Genomic DNA, 23,159 nt, shown 5'->3' with positions numbered 1-23,159 from the left:
GGATTCTCTGTGCTGTGTGAGCAATTGGGCTCCCCCATCGCAGAATAGTCATGGTTTTACATAGCAGGTAGGGGGTATAGTGGTTATTGTAGGGGCTCTTTTGTGTAAAGAGGCTGATTCACAGTTTACTGTTAATGTTCATTGTTTGGTCTGGGTGGCGCCTGCCATAACAACACAAAGATAGGGACTTTCCCATAAAAGCTAAGGAGAAATGGATGTGTGGGCTTGCATGTACATCAACAAGGTCTCTTAATGCAGAGAACACTTCCAATTCTCCATGCCCATGGTTTTCAGAATAATTTAATTCAAACAATCACAAAAAGATCGGAGTATGTTGAGCCAAGTTTTGGTTAAAACAGCAGTTGATGTGACCTCATACATTTTATTGTCCCTGCTGGGGGGATTTCCTCACATTAGCGGTTTCACACAAACCAAGGCCCATCGCTAAAAATATCCATAGGTTTCCATTTTTCTAACTTGTGTGTCCTGAGCTTTTTGAACGGGGTTCAATATCTGATATCCAAGTTTTTTTTTTTTTTTTTTTTTTACATAAGTATTTAATCACTGAAAATAAAGGAAGAATAACCTCCATGCATTGTCCTACATACTCAGTAATACATCTCTTTTACCCAGTAATTCATGCCTGTTGCTGATTTGCACCATACATGTTCCATAAAAATTATCTACCATTTTCATAGTTCAGGGTTTACCCTGGGGCTCAGTGAGCTTACTTATTAATATAGTGTACTCCAAGACTCAGTCTGTTAAATCGCCTTCCTAGTACCCTGAAGCTAACTCCTATATTTTTGTTTTCTGACATGCCTTGAAGCGATGTTCCCACAAGGTAGGTTCACAACACGTCTTTCATGTTTGTGGGGACTTGTTTATCTGTTCACCGTGCACTCAGTCACTCCACGGCCAGTTCACCACCAAAGACAGTCATCCGTTTGAACGTTAATAGCATTTAAACAAAATCTTCCACCCAAGGAATTAGTGTCTAGTCTGTGCAAGGTTTCAGGGGTATCTACCTGATACACAACCGGTTGAAAAGCAGTTTCAACATCTCTTCTTTCATTGTTTTGATCTTCTCTAACTCACCATCTAGGCATGAATTTATGTTCTGTGACGCTTTATACCTCTAAACCCAACAAAATTTACTATACAAAGGTAACATCTTATTTTAATGAGCCTTTGAATTAGAACTAAAGAATATTCTTTATATTGTACCTTAAATATGGTTGCATATTTCAAGGTGCATATGGATGGTCGTTAGTACCTTGGAAAAACTGAATAAAAATTAATTATGTGACAGTACAGTTTCTGTCTTGATGAGTGGCCAGACCAAGCCTGTATTGGTTTGGAGTCAGATGTGACTCATCTTTGGTCAAAAATACTCCCTGTATCAGGGAAAACTACCCATGTGTTGTCATAAGATCCAGGTCTTCCGTCTAACCTGTGCGCATACTGTATGTGTGTATGCTTGTACGTCATGTGGGGTCCGTCTTGTTGCTCATGAACTGTATCTGTGCGCACTGTGCATGCCGAGCACAATCTCACCAGAACTTCTTGAGTGTTTTGCCTGACTGTACTGGACAGCATTTGTGCCATTTATTTCATCAGTCATTCAAATTATTTAATTATTCAGTCATTCATCAATCCATTTATTCATTCATTCACGCATATACTCGTATGTAAGCATTGTTTATTTTCCTCTCGTGGCCTCTGTAAGCATGAAATGAGCATCCTCATTTGATGTGCCTGCTTCCACACTTCACAATTACTCAGGTGTATATTTTACTGCTTATATTTCATTCAGCTACTGTTTTCACTCACATGTGCACAGACAGGTAAACAGATACACTCACGTTCAAGTATGAGCGTTCGTAGATGGATTTCATAAATTAAAAATTTCCTAATAGGGAGAAACTATTTTACCGCTGTGTCATTCATTTAAAAAGAGTTGTGGAATTTGGTATGCCAGTTCTTTTTGCTGATCTATATCTCTATTGATTTGAGATAGCACAGACAAGCTTGTGCTTCCCTTTGAAGCTAGAGATGTCAGGTGCTGGTTCTTATCACACTACAGTCTATGAGTTGGGCTCATTTGGAGGCTGAAGACCTCTTATGGGTAGTTCATCTGGTGGACAGCCCTACGGTGCTGTCAGCTACAGTTGGCACTGGCATGTTCCCACTGGGGGGCCCATGAACTAGCACAGTTGCTTAACAGGAATGGCCAACCAGCAGCCCTTTCTGTATTTTAATTTTTTTTCAACTTAATGGAAGTTCTGATATTTTTAGAGTTCATGTTTTTGCAGATTTAAGTTTTCAGAGCTCTATGAGCAGTTAGGCAAGTCTATCTGCAGATGGTCAGAAACTCATAAAGCCACTTCCCTCAAGGCTTAATGCAAGACTTCCCTCTAGTGAGATCCCACTGCCTGACTTGAGGCCTGGTTTCAGACGAAACTTCCTTAAACTGGAAATTTAATTGAGGATTTCTGAACTCACAGTATAAAGTGCATGCTAAAAAACATTCAAAAGCCAAAACATGCATTAGGCCTAATTTATGAATTGAAACTAAGGACAAATATGAAGGGGAGACTTTGCTTAGTGAAGTGCTTTTCTGTTACCTTCTGTTGTTTCAACAGAGAGGAAGATCATTTGCAGGAAATGTGTGTGCGTCACACGGTCAGAACATGGTTGTCTCATCAGGGACAGTACATAAAGTAGGACACTGGAACAGTGCTATAGTGCAAAAAGACAGATGCATAAATGCATGGACCCACTATTTACATTTGCTTAAGCTAGAATTCTTTGTTTGTAGAATGTTGAGGATGTTGACTCTCTATGGAACTAAAAGATCTATGGCCATGGCTGGTGTTGGCGAAAGGTACTCTGTACCTACAGCCAGATGGTAGACATTCATGTTGACTGTACAATGACAGATTTATCACTTAACGCAGTCTATACCTGTGAGTTGGATAGAGGGAGTAGTTGAAATGGTACTTTAACAGTTCATGTTTCGTAGAAGTCCCCAGAATGTGGGTTCTGAGTAACTGGCACTTTCTATGCAGCTTAAACACACTTCCTCTACGCAGCGCATTTGCCATGGTGAACTTGATGTTTTTTTTCAATAAACAGGAAGCGAGGCGATTGAAGTGCAGATTATTCTGACTGTTGGTTGCTCTGTGGTTTTTGACTGGCGGTGAGCTGTGATGTCGCTCCTCTGCTTGACTGATATTCCTGTCATTTTAATTAGTTCAGCCTTGCTGCTGCTTTGTTGGAGATTTTGGATTGGCAGATGGCAGGATTCTTTTTTCTAAGTGTAATTTTAGTGTAGGCTAATTCCTGGTAGGCGTGCCACATTTCCGTTTGTGCATGTCTTACGGCTTCTGCTCTGACTCTTCACTTCTCCCTGAGTATGATCTTATGGGCTCTGCAGAGGCTCCCTGAGACCTGACACGAGTGGAATGATGGAGAGTATGTTGTGGGCAGAGATTTCATTGTGTGTTTAGTTTTATTTGCTTCCCTCCTTGGGAGAGCTGCTCTCCTACCTTTCAGTTTGGAGGCCTTTGTATCAGTGCCAGAACACTTCCATTGCTCTTCTTTTCACATGCAGAATGTGTTTTAAATGCATATGGAATAGGAGATTTGGCATGTGTGTAATTGCATTTGTTTTCTAGCATGTAACTGAAGTAGTTTTTTTTTTCTTTGTTCAAAGCTAATGCTTATTGAATAAATAGTACACGCGTGTCGGTATGTTACATTACACAAAAAGGTTGGATGACTGTTTTCATGGTAGTGGAGCTGAAACACAGGATTAAAAGTGTCTCTTGCCCTCCAGGAGGAGGAGGAGTAGGATGTGATGGCTTAGCTGTGTTGTAATCACACTTCCCATAGCCTGCTCGATCTCATGAAAAACAGAATCCGCTAAACAGCCTGTGCTCCTTCCAGGGTTCCTGTACAGCTCTGAGAGCACGCCAACCCCCCTTCTCACACGTTTCTCCTTGGTCGTCTCCTTCATTATTTTAATGCATCGTCACATTCTGTGTTATTCAACGTGTCCCAAGATGCAACGCACCGTGAACGACCTGCAAGGTCATTTTCCTTTGGTACTTTTCATTTTGTGTTGTCCTCAGTATAAGACTACATACAGTGTACTGCAGATAAGTCTGTGGTCAAGGACTTCGCATGCTGCACCCCACATGCCTTAAAAAGGAACCTTCCCCATCTATGATGAATGGTTCAGACTACTGGACTGCAACCAGTAGTCTGCCAAGCAGAGTACACAAATAATAAGCAGAAACTTAGCTGTTTTTGTACTTTTTGGTGTGTGTGTGTTGGGGTGGGGGGGGGGGGGGGGTGGATCTCTGTCAGCTATGCGGTTCTATAAGGTTTGCTACTAAGCTGGAGTTTTGTAAAGATTAAATGTAATGCAGCAATCCTTCTGATATTTTTCAGGGAATACTTTGAGGCCTCAGGCCAGTCATGGGTTCAGATTTCACTCCTATGTCCCTCTATTCAAGGCCCTTAATGTGAGCTGTGGGCTGTATGAATGAAAAGTACATGGATGCTAATAATGTAACTAAAATGGTTTGTCAGAGGAACTCTCACATTCCTGACTTGGTTTTAGCTGATGCTAACGATGGTACTCCATGTTGACAGAAATCCTTGTAAAGTTCATTGAACTCGAGAGATAAAAACACAGAGAGCTTGACAGGGACTCCTGGTTCTGCTGTTCAGGTTGTACTCATCAGGCAAGGGTTAAAAATGCAACCCTCAGTCTGTCGCCTGAGCGTCATTAATGCTGCAGTGCTGCGCGTATGTCTGCACGCTTCTGGGTATGCTCGATGCACAGCGGCTGTCCTGGAGGACTGCCAGTCAGGAGATCGCACAGGGGAGGAGAGGTGATTTTTTCCCCCTCCAAGGTGACACCATTATTCAGTTACTTGATTGTAGGGGCTCTCAGCAGATTACATTTTTCAGTTCACCTGCAGTAATATACTCTTCTTGACAGTACTGCACACTATTTATAGAATTGTATGGAATACCTGTGTTTTCAGAATTCTGATAATTGTGACACCCACAGCATTACTGCAGCATTAATGTTAATCAGCAAAGTTAAATATTTTGTACTTTTGTTTAACTAATAATTTAACTTAAAGATTATTTAAATTTTGGTAGTTGATATTATTACTATGCTGTTGATATGCACCCACTGGTGTTCATGGATGCTTGCATTACATACGGAATCTCTGCCCTGTTCAACCTCAAACACTGCCCTAACAATGATTTTAATGAATATACCATTGAAAAACTGGGTGTGTGTTGTGGTAATGAATTAATTCTCTTCAGGGGCATAATTTTGTTGCACTAGATATACCTGTGGTCCCATGGCATTGCTGGTTGCTCGATGTTGGCAGCCACTGAGATTTGGATTGGGGTGCCAACGCTTGGCACAGCTTCCTCACCGGGCAGCATTCTGTGGTCATTTGCGTGTACCTGCAGATTACACACAGAGGCTGCCTCACGTGAAACTCGGAGAAGCTCCAGCCTGAATGGTCAAGCCGGATTCATTCGCCCTAACTAGCCAAACGCACATGTGTCTGGCACATTGTTTGGCCTCCCAGCCTGGAGTAAGATGAGGGGAGCACTGTGCGAATGGAGGGGAAGAATGTCTGGCTGCTCACCTCCAGTCTCAGTTTACACCATCACTGGATTGCTTACAATGCAGTCAGCCAAGTGTCATTGATGAGCAGTCCAGCTGCTAATGGAAATTTGTAGAGCATCAATATTTAGTACAGAGCACAGTGTTTCTAACTTACCCTTAGATGGTGTGGTCTGCTCTAAGGAGATTACGTGCTTTGAAGGGGTTGGCTGGAACAGAGGTGTGATTGGCTGTAAAACAGATGATTTCATAAACTCTAAAATTAAAAACATGAATGGAAGAATGGGGCCATTTCTTTGGTTTCCTGGGGTTTATGGTTCCCCAAAGGGCAGTTTAACCTTCATGGATGGGATTATTGTTTTTATGTATGGATGGACATGTGCCATATTGCAGCGATGGGGCCATTTAAAAGGTTTATACAGTGCAGAGCCCCCATAACTTCTAGATTTGAATTTGTGCATAAATAAATTTTGTTGCCTGAATTAAGGGTATACAAACACAAAAAAGAAACTGTACTGTGAGAATGGTAACTGAAAGAGATGACCAGACTGTGCTAAAAATGACTGCAACTCAATTATTCTACTGTCAGTTATTACAGGTCATTATAATTCCTAGCAAGTCAGCATTGCCCTTTGTAGAGAAGCAGGTCTGTATTCTCTCTTAATGACTGTGTTATTATTCATGTGCTTCATCTTCAGAGATGTATGTTACTTCCCAGAATGATGTAAATGGTCTGGATGAAAAGCACGTCTGGATTGTCAGTACCACCCACCTTCCTTTCTTGTCTGTCTAGCTGTTCATTTCACTCGCCATTGTTGAGGAATGTCTTTGCCTGTAATAGAGATACTGTACGTTTGCTTCAACCAGCTGTGCTTTACCTTCAGGTCAGCATCTGGCCGTGTGTTTGTGTGGTGTGGGGGCACGCATTGGTCATTGTGGGGGTCAGGCGTTGTGTCTCCCGCAGTTCGTATGTGTGAACCCCCCTCCCTGTCGCCCCTCTGCCCTCCCAGGCACGACAGCAGGCCCAGATGAGGCACCAGATGGCAGCAGACAGCAAGGGAGAGTACTCATCCTACCTGCAGAAGTTCAACCAGGAACAGAATGAACATTACTATACTCTCATACCTCACATCTTCCAGGTAATGCCACACTTTTTGTAAACAATGCCTCAATCCTGATCATGCATTTTACCTCATTCTTAATACCACACATCATCCAGTTAATACCACACACCCCACCTTTCATGTTCCAGTAATACCAAATGTTCATACCACACATCGTACAAATAGTAGGCTTGCTACATGTCTTATAGGTAAAACAGTGCCATGCTATACATGATCCAGATATGCTGAGGGAGCCATTTATTATAATGCATCACAGATTATATTTTGGGGTTTGTGTGTATTAAGGCTTTAAGACAGTCATCTTAAGCATGCATGATTATACTCCATCTTTTAAAAGGGCTATTAAGTCCTCCCAACCATGTAGAATTGCTAATGTTGAGTGTGAATTATGATTTAGAATATATCCATAATGGTATAGTATGTATGAAATATGCTGACCAATTCCTGATCTTTGAAGAAAATCCAAGAGATGGAGGAGAGGCGAATTGAGAGGGTGGGGGAGTCCATGAAAACCTTTGCAGAGGTCGACCGGCAAGTTCTACCCATCGTGAGCAAATGCCTTGATGGTATGACAAAGGCAGCAGAATCCATTGAACCCAAAAGTGTAAGTATAGGCTAACTATAGAAGCTATAGAGCATATTCTCACCCAGTGTAACTGGTTATTATATAAAAGAAGAATGATGGAATTAATTAGCACACAGTGCAAACGGTAAGGAAGAACAAAAAGCTGTGAATCATAGCAAGAACTGGGAGCTGTGAAGTACTGTGAGCTGTGAAATTTCTACAGGAGATCTGCCCAAGCTGTTCTTCTGTTTGATACAAATACATTTTACTGTTTCTTATCTTCAGGTTTCAAATAGAACAATTGAGAAGCTGTCTAGCTCCCAAACCAAACCATTTAAAGACAGAAAAGCTCTCTATTTTTATTTATTTATTTGAAAAAAGTAACCTTGTAACGTCGCCCCCATGGCCAAATCAAAGTGCAGATGTGGCCCTGCCTCGTTTCTCGGAGCCAAACGAGGGCAGTATGAAAAGCAGATGAATTATGCACACGGTCTGAAGGCTGACTTTGTCACTCCCACCCAGGGACTTATCCATTCCACAGCACTGCAACTGTTGCCAGGCGGACTCCCACAGAGTCTGTCTGAGAGGATCCAGGTGCAGGCCAGCCCCTCAGTTACGCCCACAGTCAGCAGTGAAGGAGTAGGGAGGGGGGAGTCTTCAGTGAATCATCCCCCAGTCAAAAGAAGCAGTTCCATAAAGTAAAATAATTTTCAGACTCACCTAACCCATTGTTACATTCGAATATAATATTATTTCACTAGTAGAGAATGCTACATTTGCAGTTGCTCTGAATTGTCTGCCAGAGCAATTCAAAGTCGAACGTATTTAAAAAGGGACGGTTGCAGTTCCCCAGCTGCAAGTACTTTTGTCTTCCATTCAGACTGCATGCATCCTGGGCCTCGTCTAGTTTCGCATTTCACATTTACTTCCAAAATGATTCAGCAGAATAGGGAAATTAAAGGGTAGGATGTCAGTCCAAAACAACACAATGCACTAAAATGTGTAAAAGTACACTCGGTTTAGTTTAACCTGAAATAATGTAATGTGTCATAGATATAATGCCTTACTGGAGACAGGTTGTGTGTAGGTGTGGATGGGGTAAATGCCCTGGCAGCCATTAAAGCTCTCATTAGCTGTAAACGGTGGGAAGCTAAGCTGATTAAATCATGTGTTTTTCTTTCAACTGGCCCACTGAAGCAGCTGGCTCTTGTGCCACATGCACACTCTGAAGCGACATACCCGCATATCGCACAACAGGGTGTACGGAGTGCAGTTCAAACATCAGCGCGGGGAGCTAGACAGCTCTCCATTGAGCTTCAGTGCACACTGACTCTCAGTGTGCCTCATCTAAGAGCTTCATGTTTTGCCTTCTCTTTGCTGTTATTGATAAGCCACCTGATTAAAGGTGTGATCTTTTATTTTTCTGTGGTTTATTCCATTATGTCCTAAACTCTGCACACTTCCTTTATCCTTATAAATAGGAGGGAAACAAATACTAGTAATTCAAAATAGGAAAGTCTTTCAATTTGTACCAAATAGAACTTATATCAGGTATTTATTGAAGAGTTCCAAATGTTAGCGATGTCAGGTGCTGTGGCTTGCACCTGGTTAAGGTGATTAGCATTCAGCACTTTCTCTGCCTGAAAACCAGGGTGATTGGAATGCTGTCCAGCATGCTAATTGCTTGTTCTTTCCTTGGACATCTGTTTTAAGCACTACTTCCACATTTTATGCCTTGTCTAGTGCTGCATAATAAAAAGCATATGGCATTATTGTTTCACCAAATATGGGTTGCTCACCTCATGTATGTATGACATTCATGCAGACCAGGCGTAAACATAATGACCTTATGAGTTTAATTATATACAGTTTAATGTGACTGTAGTTTCCAAATACCATAACAGTACAATGATGCAAGACTGTAGAAAGTTTGCCAACACATTAGCATTACCTTGAGCAGCAGCTGAAGTTTATCGATTAAACTACATGAAGATTGAAAGTAGTTTAAAAAATCATACAACACAAAAAAATAATGTAAAAAAATGCTTGGACAGATGGTCTGTTTCGCGTGTACAGTGATATCCAGTATTTCTAAATAAGACGTAGGCTCGTTCATGGATACACTGCTCTTTCATTACCCAAATGTCTTGCTGACAGATAAAAATAAAATTGATCAAATAAAGTGGAGGATTTTTGAATTTTAAGTGTTCAACAATGCAAATGTCTGTGCCTTTAAGCCATAATGGATAGCATTCGATTTGTAACACAGTGGGGCTGATGTATCTGCTGACTAATTTCTATGCTTTAAGCAATGCAATGAGAACAGATTTATGATTTATGTATTTCGTTAAATTAAAGCAAAATAAATTTACAGTACAACCAAAATATTGACTTGCATATCTTGCATTTTACATTTGCACAAATGCCAAATCAGTTTCATGGTTCCTCCTCAACAGGACTCAAAGCAGGTTGTAGAATCTTACAAGTCTGGTTTTGAGCCCCCTGGTGATGTGGAGTTTGAAGACTACAGCCAGCCTATGAAGAGGACAGTTTCAGAGTCCAGCCTTTCCAACTCCAGGGGGGAGGCCAAGCCAGAAAAACCCAGCAGCAAGAGCAAGGGCAAACTGTGGCCTTTTATCAAGAAGAACAAGGTAAAGATGCCGTGCTCCACCTTGGGCTAATACGCCGTTTGCAGACAGGGCTGTTTTCCATACACACATGCACCAGAACAGTGTAGAAGATATTCCGTATGTTGTGACATCACTTCCTATACAGAAATGTCCTGGAGGACAGACCAATTTATTTTAGAATCTAATGGTGAATCATCCCAATCCTTTAGTGAATTAACTTGTGACATTAGCACTTGTGTTGTTGTTTATGTCTGACCATTTTACAGCGGTATGTAAGTTCTGTGTTCCATTTTTATTGTTGTTGCTGTTGTTGCATTGTTGGTCTTTTGTATTTATTTGTTTTTTGTTCATACTAGTACACTTGACATTTTTTATCAGTCGTATTGTTTTCATAATTACTACTTTTTACTTTATTATTTTTACTGTTGTATTTTTATTGCCATTTGTCATCATTTTCTTTTCCCATATGCCATTGGTCATTTTAATTCTGGTTGAACCACCCCTCTAACGCACTAACGCATTCCTTGAGTTCCACTGCCATTCACCAAAACAAACAAAGAATAATTCACCTCCTGGTTCTTGTGGGACACCTCTTTGCTGCACCCAACCATCTCCTGTAATAACTGTATCCCTCCTCTCTGTGATCTGCCTGGAATGGCTTCCCACAATCCCCTGCTACTGTACGGCTCATCGGTTCACCATTGGTGACTGGGAAGGGGTTTGAACTGTTTAGGATGTATTTGTCGTCTGTAAACCAGAACTTTGTGCTGCTGAGCTGCAGTCCTCAAACTTGGGCATGTGATGTGTGTTCTACACCATGGCAGGGCGGTGCACATGAATAGCACGATGTCTTTGTGGCATTAGTGGATGATCACCACAGGAAGCAGAGTCCATTTTATATTTGTATGCACATCCTGTACATCACACCTGTTATGTGCTGTGACTCATATCTGGCCATTAAAGCATCAAAAGTGTTATTTAAAGATGGAAGTGAAGATGCTTATCACTTTCCAGAGATACAGGGTACACTATTTTTGGTCAAGCCCAAAGGATGCATGAACTTATTCAGTCACTGACATTTCCAATGTGTATACCACGAAAGTACAGGCCATGGAAAGTCATGGTAGATTGAGGTACAGTTAATGTGAATGGTGTTATATGGCCTAGAAGGGACAGCTTGCACACAGTACGTCTCAATGACCCACAATGTGCATAGAAGAAACAGATGAGCACTTTATATTCATTTCTCTTTTAGAATAAGAAATCATGAGTTTCCTTGAATTTCTCGGGTTATAAATGCATTAAGCGGTGAGGCATACAAGTACCATGGGGACAGCCTGTCTTTTCTGTTTTCTTTTTGTGTTTATCATATATTTAGGTACAGAACATGTTCTGCAGTTTCATATATTGATACAGATGTTTCAAGTGAACCAGTATTCCTGCTGCTGTGAATGCTTTCATTTTTAATCATGTCAAGGTAGTCAGAAATATCAGAGGAAGTTCTGTGGGGCACGCTCTATGCATCTGTGAAACATTCTACTTAAATTCCCAAACCTTGGTTCATTAATTTCACCTTCTGTCCGCAAATGAAATGGCAGTCAGCAGCCATTTGGGATGGTAAGAGAGAAACACTGCTGTGATGACCTGAAATTCAGTAGTGCTGGCTTCGCTTTCAGACTGTGCTGAATTTCCAGTCAGAGAGCTTGCATGTGATGAAGGGAAAAAGGGGAGTTTGCATGTGCTCTCTGGCAAATAGCTTCTCAATTGTAACAACTCGCTTTAACATACTTACGCTTTTCACATTCTCTGTTCTAACTCCTTTTTCCCGTCGTTTTTTTGGGAATTATTAAAAAGATAAAAGGTAACAGCTCGAACACCGGGTTTGATGCTCCGTTTGATGTCCCCTTGTTTTGTTTTTTGAGCCTTATTTTTCTCGTTTTTTGTGTTTCCTTTTATCCTCTATTTTGTTCTGCTCCTCCTTTTTCTGCCACTACTCCATCTCTCTTACTGGTAGCTTATGTCCCTGTTAACGTCCCCCCACCAGCCACCCCCTCCCCCCCCTGCCTCCACCTCGCCCTCACCCTCTGCTGTTCCCAACGGCCCCCAGTCTCCCAAGCAGCACAAGGAGCCCCTCTCACACCGCCTCAACGAGTTCATGGCCTCCAAACCCAAAATGCACTGCTTCCGGAGTCTGAAGCGCGGGGTAAGTTGTCTTGTGGATCTGCGTGTCTGTGGCGCTGTTGCTCGCTGTAATGGAGGGGTTCCATGGTCACGCCTGAAACAGCAGGTGAAGACTAACAGGGAACTCGGGGTTCCGAGCAGAAAGCAAGCAGGAATTTCCCAGATAATTTGGGCCTGGGGTGTCCAATCATTTCAGACATCATCTGTTTACAGTTTGTGAGTGATAACTCTGCCCTGGGGACACCCCTTGGAGAGAAATTCAAATTGTATTTCAGATTCGCTAGCACAATATGAATATAAATTGTCCAAACAGTTTGTGGACATTAAATCGTCACTTAATACTTTGCCTATAGACTTCACTGATGAAAGAAATATAGAAGATATTCTAAATTCCAATTCCAAAAATCCACTAAGTCTTGCTAGTACTGCAGTCATTTTGGTGGCACCATTGTTCCCTCTATACAGCCTCTCTTCTGCTTCTCTCTTTCTCTGTGTCTAGCTGGCTCTTGCATGCCTCCATAGCTTCATTTAATCTCTATCCCAGAGTAGTAGATGCCTGTCTCCAGTAGCAAATTCTCCCTTTTATTTTCATAATTTTACTGCAGACAAACCTTTCTGTCTGGAAATACTCTCGAAGGCACTTCGGGTTCTGTCTCGGAGTGTCTGCTATAGAAGTTGTGTAATTCTATTGGTGTATGGCGTTTGACTTATAAGCCAGGCTGTAAGGATTGTCCAGATATGGGAATTCTTGGATATCAGACTTATGGACCGTTACTGGTATCAAAATAAAATAGTTCTGCAAATGTGTAGTAGAGATTGTCTTTCCAACCATGGAGTTGATTTGGATGAGTGGCATACTTCAAATTAGTATAGGAATGTCAAATGCTGCACAATATACAGATCCTCCTTTTTTGCCTGTAGTATCACCAGAGATTCGTGTGAAGTGCATTACGTTTTTATAGAAGTACAGATCTCTGCTGGACGTTTGTCAGTCAGGCTATAGTGAAAAATATTTTTATTTTATCTGAAATTTAGTTCTTTCACTCGTGTGCATGAGTTGAGCATGGGGAAATCATTAATAATGGTGTTAAAGTGACTTCTCCCACAAACACCCTAATCTGTGTTGTACTGTACAGAAGCCACCGCAACTCATATACCTCAAAAGGATCATTAACGAGTATGGGAATGACACCAACTCTGGTCATAGTTATTCTTTGAATCGGTATTGAGTGGACAAGTATTCAGGATCTCCGTCTACTCTTGCCAGTCTGAATGTCTCTTTGAAAGTGTTTTACAATTCAATCAAAACCAGCCTGCCTAGATTAATCTGGTACCATATCAGCATAAAGTCAGTACTTCTCAGCATAGAGAGAATGGCATTGGAAGCAAGAGGTTCTAGCCACCAAAAATCAGTGACACCACGTGCTCGATACAGTGGTTTGGATCTTACTGGTCAGGTAGTTTGTAAACTCTCCTGGCTAAAAGTATCTTTTAGTCGCACACTCCTAGCATGTTAAATCCAGTTCAATGTGTTCATCTCATTAGAACAGCAATATAGTACAGTGCGAGTTGATTGAATCTAGTGGATAGCTTTAACAAATGACGAGTTGCCATCCTTGGTTGGGATAAACGTTGGCAGTCTGGACTTAAACATTGCCTTTATTGTTCAGTTATTGCTCAGTAATATTATAATTTTAAAGAAATGCTGGCAGGAGTAAAGCTCCTTACAGTTGCAATCCTTATGCAAAATTAAATACCAAATAAAATTGTCTCAATGTTGTAATGTGCTACCAAAAGTGTAAAGGTCCAAGTTCACTATGAAGTAATGCATTTGTGGCAGTATGGTTATCCCCAAACCCCAGCTGATCAGGAAGGAGTCTGAATACTAGTTCCAGCCACATAAAATAAGGAAATGAATAATTTTATAGTAATCGTGTACTAAACAAATGCCTCTTCAGTTTCAAAGAACAGTTTTGTTCTTTCCCCTTCCCTTTCTCTATATAATTTAAAATCCTCTCTTCTGGAACAGCAAATGAAATGAATTGAAAGGAGCGTTTGAAAGCTTAACCTTAATAAACAAAACAAATAAAGCCTTTTAAGCCTGTACGTCTAGTCACTCATTTAAGAATGTAGTATAGAGACTTGCAGTTTAGATATGCTAGTTACCCTAGTGCAGGTTACCCAGGAAAGGTGTGTTTTTAAATAGAACACCTTGAAGGTAGCTAGATTCCCCGGTTCTCTTACCATTTATCATCTACAGGTCTGACAGCTAAAGCAATGAAAACCTCAACTAGAAAGTCAGAGAAGGCTAGGCAGATTACCTGCTAAAACAAAGCTGCTGACGCATGGCATGTAGTAGAATCAGAATGAGTCATTTTTTCTCTTTTGATGCCAACAGGAAGGGCGTCGTCGCACCCTCATTGGACTAGAGAAAATGCAACTAGTAAACGCCATAGGATAGGTGACTGCTACACATTATGTGTTCATCCCCTTGGACCTGTGGAGTTGTACTTAAAAGGATCTCATGCTGCAATGAAATATATGTTGCTGCCTTCAAACAGGACTCTAAAGGCTCATTTAATTTTACACAGACACCCCTATGGCTTTATGTGTGATCTAGAACTTTGCAACAAAAGATGAATTAGAATAGATAGAATCAGGGTGGTGACTATCATGATACAGCTCAGTCTGTCTCAGTTTGACAGTTCTGTGGTTTACTGCCTCTACTCAGGTGACAGGTTTTGTGCCAGAAGTCTTCCTTTCCCCTGTGTGGCTATTCAGACAGGCTTAACAAAGCCACACCATCTCGCCGTTACAGCAGGAAGGGTGGCTTATGCATCCTTCCTACTGCTTTTTTTTTTTTTGAATTTGCAAAGCAGTGGAAGTCTGTTTGCTTTATGAGAAATTATAGCCTTGCAGAGCGTGGCAGGGAGAAACAAAATGTTTGGTTTGAATGCTTGGTTATTGCTAAATGAAGACTGTTGTTTCGTTCTTCATAGAGTGACCAGAGTTGACCTTTAACTGCCTTTATAAAATTATTAAACATACCACAGGTAATGTTCTCTGTGGTATTGCTTTTTTAAGAGGAACTTTGCTTTTTGCATCTACAATCGTGCATTAAAGCTGTTTAAACAAGTTGAAACTGTTAAATAGTTAAACAAGTTAAAACTAGGGAAGATGATGAAGGAGGAGGGCTATGAATTTGAATTTAGCCTATGTGCATTTTTGGAAGTGAATTGAATTGAAAACCACCAACGGTTGCTTTTCTCCCAGTAATACTCTGTTAAACATTCACAAACTCATTCATTACCATCATTCACATTAATATTCTGTTATTAGTATCATCTTTGATTTTTTATAAGTTTATTTTACTTTTGTAGGTGTTGTTGGTATATAGCTGTACACAGACCAGTGTAATCAGTATTTAATAAATAAAAGAGGTTTTCTTGCAGTAATTGAAGCAAAGTTTATGCTGCACTGATCTTCTCTGTGACTGATCTCTTGTAAAAAGTCTTCCTTCATAAGTGTGTAGCCTTATAAAAGAAAACACCACTTTTCAACAGCTGTCCAAATGGACAGTCCAACAGCAATAGTGTAGTACAAATAACCTCCACAGACACAAATAAAATAATCCCACTGCCTGGATATGGATACTGGATCTTGAATTGTCTCTTGACCTTTGACCCAACTGTTTGTGAAGCCAGAGCGGATGGAGAGAGACGCACAGGAATTAGCTGACATAGTTGTCATATGGGAGCAATGTGCAGGGATCTGCTACTGCTCATGTATAGTCATTAGCAGTATGTTGAATATCTAAGTTAACATCTGTTATTTGGTTTTAGTTTCCTGTTGAACAAGAGAGAAAATGTGAAAATAGGAGGCGACAGACACTCGGGATGCTGAGGCTCAGTGCGTCCTGCTGCACTCTGCAGTGTAAAGGCTCTCTGTGATGTATCCCAGCAGGCCCCTGTGTGTCAGCCCGCCTCACTGTGGGGGGCCCTGTTATTCCACACCCCACTAGGCACCGGCGCACTCACCGTCTCTGATCTTCTGCCAGATGCTAAAGAGAGCCAGGACCCATATCAGAGGATCAGACTGCGTGTGTGCGCGTTCGCGTGTGCCTGGGTGTGTCGCCTCAGGAAGAGGTGCGGCGCGGGCTTGTTTTTATTAATGAAGATGTGTTCTTTTCCGCCATCGCCACGGCAGCTGTCCGCTCACTCTTACTATTACGAAAAAGACCTCATGAAGAAGACGCTGGGAAAGCCCACGTACGCATTTGAGGCCAGGCAATACGTTGTAAGTGTGTGTGTGTGTGTGTGTGTGCGCGTGCGTGCGTGTGGCCGAGTGGGGGGCCAAATGAACGCTGCACAGACACTAACCGCATTTAACGATGGAAGCTGAGGTGTCATGGCTTCTGCTTAATCATTTGGCACAGGAAGTAGTCATGCAGGCTGGAAACTGCAGTCGTGCTTTTGAAAAGAAAAGAGGTGTGTGGCAGAACGTACACTTAGTTCTCTGTGCACCCTCGCTTCAGGTTCCCCTTCATTAATAAATGCCTTTGTTAGGCTTAGTTCCTGATCTTGTGATTTTAGTAAGACTATCTAGCATCAGTGACATAATTATAACTTTTGTCCCCTTAAGGTAAATTGTTCCCAAGCTGATAAACTGAAACATAACATATGGTAGTATATGTTTCTGATGAACAATAAGGAGAATTATTGTACCCTCCCCCTGTGCAATTAGATTATTTTTTCTGTTTGCAAGCCTTTTTGGTATCTGTTAAATGGGGCTAGTGTCTGTGGCTGCAGCTGCCCTTAATAAGATAGTCATATCACATGGCCACTTGGATCACATGGTCGCAAGCGGCGACATCATCGCTCTCCCGTATGTTACCGCAGCTTGTGGTTCTGTGCCTCCCCCCTGCTGTTCACATCCAGCATTGCAGCAAGGGGTCAATTCACAAAGTGTCACAAGCACAGAGGCAGGCACGGAGGAAAAAAATTCCGTAGCGTAACAAGGAACAAAAGTCCTCATCCTCCAGCTGCCCCAGCCGCTCCCTCCTCTTTCTCCAGATCCTCCTCGGAGGGCTGAAGTTTCACTTGTGCGTGTTGGAGTGCTCGTAACACTTTGGAATGCAGGGGAACCCAGAATTTGCCCCTCCTGGTTGCTTTATGCTGACATTCATCACCCTGGGCCTGTGCACATATTCCGGTCTCCCCCAGGCTCCTAGGGGTTCTTTGCACTGAAGTAATAATTATGGTCCTGAAAAACATCTGCTGGCCTTATATTCTACTGGCTGTAGTGCTGCTTGGAACTGCAAATGAGCAGTTAGAAAGAAACGGTGTTAGGCTTAGCAAACACAGGCAGGTCAAAGTGAGGACAAAGATGCTAACACTGCCATAATTCAAATGAAATATCTCCTAGCCAAGCTGTGATTGAAAAATGAAATTATTAACAACAATCTTATCAACATGTGGAAAATTGAGCTTATTTTTTAAGCATTTACACAAACACTACTGACTGTAATGTCTATGATTTTTATGCTTATTCATATTGTTTCTAAAAATGCATTTAGCATTATTTGCATGTCATTTTAATCTGAATCAGGTTTTAGTGATTTAAACACAGCAGCTTCCTTAAACACCAGCCCATAATGCCACCAAGGTTTTCCTCAGATTTGTTCCTTTGTTGATCATTTTGCATATTATTTGTCATTTAACAGTTTTGCTGGTCTTTTTTCTTATTGTTCCTTTATTATTGCACTTGGAAATCATCAGATCTCTTTGCACTACTCATTTCTGAAATCTAGCTTGTTGAAAATTGTTTTGTCTGTTTTTTTTAAAGGACAGTGTGTTTATATGATTTGGTCACTGGCAGAACAATACCTGCTGTGGTTTATTTGAGTTTTTATGTGTTAGCTGTGTTTTCTGCAGGGAATGTGTGCTGTGTGATAGTGCCTCGCGTGAAGGCCGTTTCAGGGTGCAGGTGCAGTGCGTGGCCCAGTTTTACTCCTGGCTGAATTTAGGGGGGGGAGCAGGGGTAAGGTTTGACACCCCAGGGGCCTCCACCCCACCCCATTACAGCAACACCTCTTCTTGTTCCTGAGTCTTCTCTCCCTGTGGGTCACCTGTCTGTACTTGTGGGACACTTCTCATGACCACCTGCTCTGTGTACGTGTGTGAGTGTGTATGTGGGTGAGTGTGTGTGGCTGAGCGTGTGTGCCATGTGATGGTGTCTCTCCTGTTCACTCTCCTCCATCTCCTTCACTTCTGGGTGACTAGAGGCATAGACTAGTCTGCTGGTGTCTGTCATCTCAGTGGGAAAAAGTGGTCCATCTCTGAAACTTGTCGCTGAACTTCACTGGATGATAATGACACAAAGACTTTACCAGATTCACAGTTGGCTGTGCTGGCATACTGAAATATTGAACTTGTATTCCCCCAGTACACCACTCAGGATCTTTTAGGTTATAATCAGGGACATCTGGTGTATTAGATGAGTAATATAGACTCATTTAACCACAAACTGTTTGTTACTGCCATCAGAACTGGCTTTGGTATGGCAAGGCCAAAGGGACAGATTAGGCCAAGTAGAGATTTGGCCTTAATTCTTCCAGCCAGATGTCTTGTTATTTCAGTGGTCTCTGTGGGTTCTAGCTTTGCTTAAGTAAACATGTAATTTGTCCCAATTTATCCTCATTGCAATATTTCAGAATATTGAAATAACTATGATTATGGCTCTGATTTGCTCGCTTTGGCACAGCCAGCTCTGGGTATCATGCGATGGAAGTTCAGCACAGGTGTGCTCCTTCAAGCACCTCTTAGCTATGACATTCTAACAGCTCAAGTGTCAATATGTGCCAGAAATGTCCAAAGTTCATCTGCTGCTGATGCCGACTTCACTTTGTTTTATCTTTTCTCTTTTTTTTTCATTACTCTCCCTTCTACCGTGAAGCTTTCTCTCAAGCTGGTAAGCATGACCGTAGCATGCTCCTCACGTTATTGACATCTGACAGTTAATCTCTGTGTTGGGTTTTTTTGTCTTTTTTAATTTCAATTATTTATTGTTGTTGTGGTGAAAAAAAGGATTAACTGCCCACACCTGTTGTTGTCTCCTTTTTTTGTCGTTTTGTTTTGTGTCTTGTCCGTGTGACTGTCTGCCTCCGTTTGTCTGTCCTGTCAGATCACTCTCAATGCTCAGGTCCGGAATCTCATTGAGGTGATCAGAATTATTCATTGTTATTCTTTTGCTTTGTGTTGTTGTTTTTTAGGACTAAAAAGGTAGATTGCTATTAAATAGGTAGCACTCATTGTAAGGTAATCACAAAGCAGGGCTCTAAAAAAAGACCAATCTTTTGCTGCAGATGGGAAGTGAATCTTCCAGCTGGGGGAGGGGGGGAATTAACCAAATACCATATGCTGAAACAGACCAAATTATCTCCACAATGTTGGTCACTATATTCTCTCAGGAATAGGGAATATTCTGAAATAATCCTGTGAATAGATATAGTTCATCATACCTTTCATATTGACAGTTTACAGAAGACTGCAGGGTTATCAGTTTACTACTTTGCAAGAAGAATGGCATTTTGCCCATAAAGCAGAAAAACAGCACAATGTTTTAGTGAAAACAGCACCGTGGTGTTTTGTGGAGAAGGGGAGAAACCCTCTCTGACTGTACATCACTCCATCACGAGTTTGCATTAAGTACAGAGCAGTCTAGTCATCAAAAGGGCAAAAAAGGATGTGTAGAAATGTTAAGAGCTTTCTGTAGCCGCAGAAACAGAGACAGGCATTTAAACGTAACACCACCAGAGCCATTAAGGACATTTTGTGCTGTGCACCATTGATACTATTCATTGATACTATCCAAAGGAATGCAGTATTGTGATGTGACCCCTGTATTGTATATTGCTGAAAGATTTATCATTCACAGGTAGTAGTTAATTTCCCCCCTTTGATTGTGCTGGTTTAAAGCAATAAAGTTTCTGTAAATTGATTATCTGCCATTCTCAGGAAGGTCTTCAGAATATGAAGGATTAAAAGACGTGAATTAAATTAAAACTGTCCACCCCTCCCCCATCCCATCTCCATAATACCCAAACTGTATTGTAAGTAGCATAGCTTCCCAAAAAAATGTAGGGGGTGGATTCATGTTTTAATTTAATGAGAGATGTATGCTTCCCTGGCTCTATCGCCAGATTGTAGCATTCTGTTTGATGGATGTTTAGAGCCCTGTGTTGCTTTTTCTTAGTAAATAAAATTACTTTGTATTTGTTTAAGTTAAAATTTCTCATTCCATCACTGAATACCTTTCTAATTTAAAGTGATAATGAAACATTTAATGCGTTGTGTCAAAAGAATGGTCGTGGAAAACAAAAAGGTTATGAATCAAATTCTGTAATTCTGTATGATCAAACCCAGATTTTTTTCTATGTTAATTGTTTTATTATATATGCAGGTAAGTACTTGGTATGTCGGGATGGTTCTTCATATGACTGTATTATAATCTCATACTTTTTCTACTATGGGGTAATTATTTTTTTATTTGTTTTATTTTTATTTATGTTATCACGGGTGTTCTATGTGTTTTCATAGAAAATAAAGCGTTTTTCGTTAAAGTATCTGACATGTTTAGTGAAACTCATTTATTGTATTGCATGCCTGGTAAGTGTTGCGTTCTGATGCAGAATGAAGGGGTAAGGTCACCATTATAGTCGCATGTATTGCTGACCCAGTACCGTGACCCCCCTCTAGGCCGTGTGCTTCTGGTTTTTCAGTATGCACAAGTTTCACTCGAGTCTTAACCTCTTCAGTCCAAGCTGAAATGTCACCTGCACAAGCATATTGTCATGAAATATTCTGTCATTAAATATATTCTGCCATTTCTTTTGTTAGAACTTGCAAGCCATCTGCTCGTTGAGTGTGTAGAGAGAAATTGTATTGCTCACTGGTGGCACCCACTGTTTGAACCATGAACTGCAGCACAATAACAGTGTGACCTCACTTAGTCGTTTATATATATATATATATATTTAATTGAACCTGTTTTGGGGACGTTATTGTTCAGATGATTTCAAAGTAAATTATATGATAACTAGCACAATTTTTAAGTCAAATCTAAAGCCTCCCATGCCCTTTCCATTGCCTCTAGGTTTTTTATCAGGATGAATCAGCCAATGCAAAGCTTTTAATGTGACATTTGCAAAACTTTAGGAGCGGAGATGCAGTGTATAGCCCAAGGCTTGGAACTGAAAAGGTTAATCTCAAGTGTCCTTGCAGTGGTCAGCTGCTGTGAAGATGCACTATCCCCTTGATTTTAAATTCACTTCATCACTCATTAGCAGAATTGATTGGAGCTCAGAATTTATTTGGATGTATTCCTCGCTTGCAGTAGGACACCACAAACCATTTGAGGAAATGAACATGCACTTCAATTGCATGGTATTTCTTAGTTGTTTTTAACACAAAGCCCAGTCAGCATGAATGAACAACTTTGCATGACCCAAGTTTTCCATATGAATAAGCTACAGTCCATTTCAGTGATGTATATCTGAGGTTCCCGGACACATTTTACATCTAGAGTACAAGGAACTACAAAAGGGGATAGTGCAGCTAAGAATGGTGTTAGAAGGCTGTATTCTGTGTTCCATGTACACTAGTTGCAGTGGGAGATTAGCAGGTTCTCATTTGTCTCTCTGCTCCCCCAAATCCTCTAGGGCTCTGGTCCTGAAGATTTCAGCCACTTGCCTCCCGAGCAGAGGAGGAAGAAACTGCAGGCCAAGATTGATGACATCAACAAGGAAATCCAGAAGGAGATGGACCAAAAGTAAAATAACTATTCTTTTTGAGATGGCTGCCATTGGTAGCTGCACACAGAAACTGTTCAGGCTCCATGAATGTGCTTGCAGGGCTGAGGATTCAGATTGTCTCACAAAAATCCAGTTGAGCTGTACAACACGATTATAGAAAACAGTGATATGAGAACATTTTAAAGCAACAAAAGAGAGGTTCTAAGCATGGAAGTGATCCTGCTTTTCAGGGATGCCTTGACTAAGATGAAGGATGTCTACGTGAAGAATCCACAGATGGGAGACCCCAGCAGTGTGGACCCTCGGCTGGCTGAGATCAGCCAGACCATAGAGAAGCTGCAGTTTGAGGCGCAGAAATTTGAGGTGGGTGGCTTAGTCCCCTTTTAGGACCCTCTTTAACAGTGACAGCGTTGATTCAGAGTCATCTACCAGTGAAGGGGAAAGATAGAAACTAATACAAATGAAACCCCTTCAGTCAGTTAATACTAATTTACTAATCAAAACAGAACATAAACCCAAGGTGATCTGAAACTTCGGGTGTAAATCGTGTAGTGCAGGAGAACCAGCTATTGTGGTTGTACCAAGACAGCGTCTATGCATTCCACCATGGATACTAGGCCAACACCACGAGTGTGCTCACTGTGGGATGTTAGTGCTGTTTCTCTGGCTCTTGTTAAAGAACAGCTAGAATTTTCTTAATTGAAAAATGACATCTCTTCTTTTTTGCTTGCAGAGACAAAAGTGATTACAGCCTCCCCCTTTTCTATTATTTAAATGTTTAGTAGATGGATGGTTTAAAGGCTTTTCCAGTTGAGATTATATTGTGTTAATCAGTTTTTACGGAAGATTGTAAACAGACTGTTTAACTCACTGGTCTCTGATGTACAGCAGAACTGATGCACCAGCAGCTGTGATAAACTCATTCTTTTCTCTTTATGTGTCATATGAATGAATTATTCAGGATGACAAAGAAATTGTTTTCCATTGAATATTTCCTATTTATGATACGTAATGTACATTTGATTGCTGAAACCTATGCTTTGAGCAAAATTACCAGTTGAGTAATAGAGGGGAGTTACCGCAAATGTCAGACTTTGATTACAAAGGCAGGTGCTTAATTTTGCTGTCATAAAACATCAGGTTGAATATGATTATGCAACAGAAAGAAACTCTTGCAGATTGC

General features: G+C 41.1%; 1 protein-coding gene across 27 annotated transcripts in view; it reads left to right on the top strand.

The window, feature by feature from the left end:
- Nucleotides 1–23,159, top strand: part of LOC118212617 (formin-binding protein 1) — a 78,247-nt gene that overhangs the window by 48,231 nt on the left and 6,857 nt on the right. For 7 of the 27 annotated variants that reach the window (XM_035390697.1, XM_035390707.1, XM_035390708.1 and 4 more), the window contains exons 7-15: nucleotides 830–844; nucleotides 6,676–6,804; nucleotides 7,247–7,393; nucleotides 9,811–10,005; nucleotides 11,999–12,187; nucleotides 19,120–19,134; nucleotides 19,348–19,383; nucleotides 21,884–21,993; nucleotides 22,207–22,339. In XM_035390697.1, coding sequence (XP_035246588.1) covers nucleotides 830–844; nucleotides 6,676–6,804; nucleotides 7,247–7,393; nucleotides 9,811–10,005; nucleotides 11,999–12,187; nucleotides 19,120–19,134; nucleotides 19,348–19,383; nucleotides 21,884–21,993; nucleotides 22,207–22,339 — 969 coding nt within the window. Of the gene's footprint in view, nucleotides 1–829; nucleotides 845–6,675; nucleotides 6,805–7,246; nucleotides 7,394–9,810; nucleotides 10,006–11,998; nucleotides 12,188–16,371; nucleotides 16,462–19,119; nucleotides 19,135–19,347; nucleotides 19,384–21,883; nucleotides 21,994–22,206; nucleotides 22,340–23,159 lie in introns of all 27 variants that reach the window. The other 20 variants (XM_035390705.1, XM_035390710.1, XM_035390721.1 and 17 more) reach the window with 18 other exon arrangements.

This window comes from Anguilla anguilla, chromosome 14 (assembly GCF_013347855.1).
Source record: "Anguilla anguilla isolate fAngAng1 chromosome 14, fAngAng1.pri, whole genome shotgun sequence".
Taxonomy (NCBI): Eukaryota; Metazoa; Chordata; class Actinopteri; order Anguilliformes; family Anguillidae; genus Anguilla; species Anguilla anguilla.
Note: the sequence above shows the minus strand (reverse complement) of the source record. Positions and strands in the feature narration are given on the sequence as shown.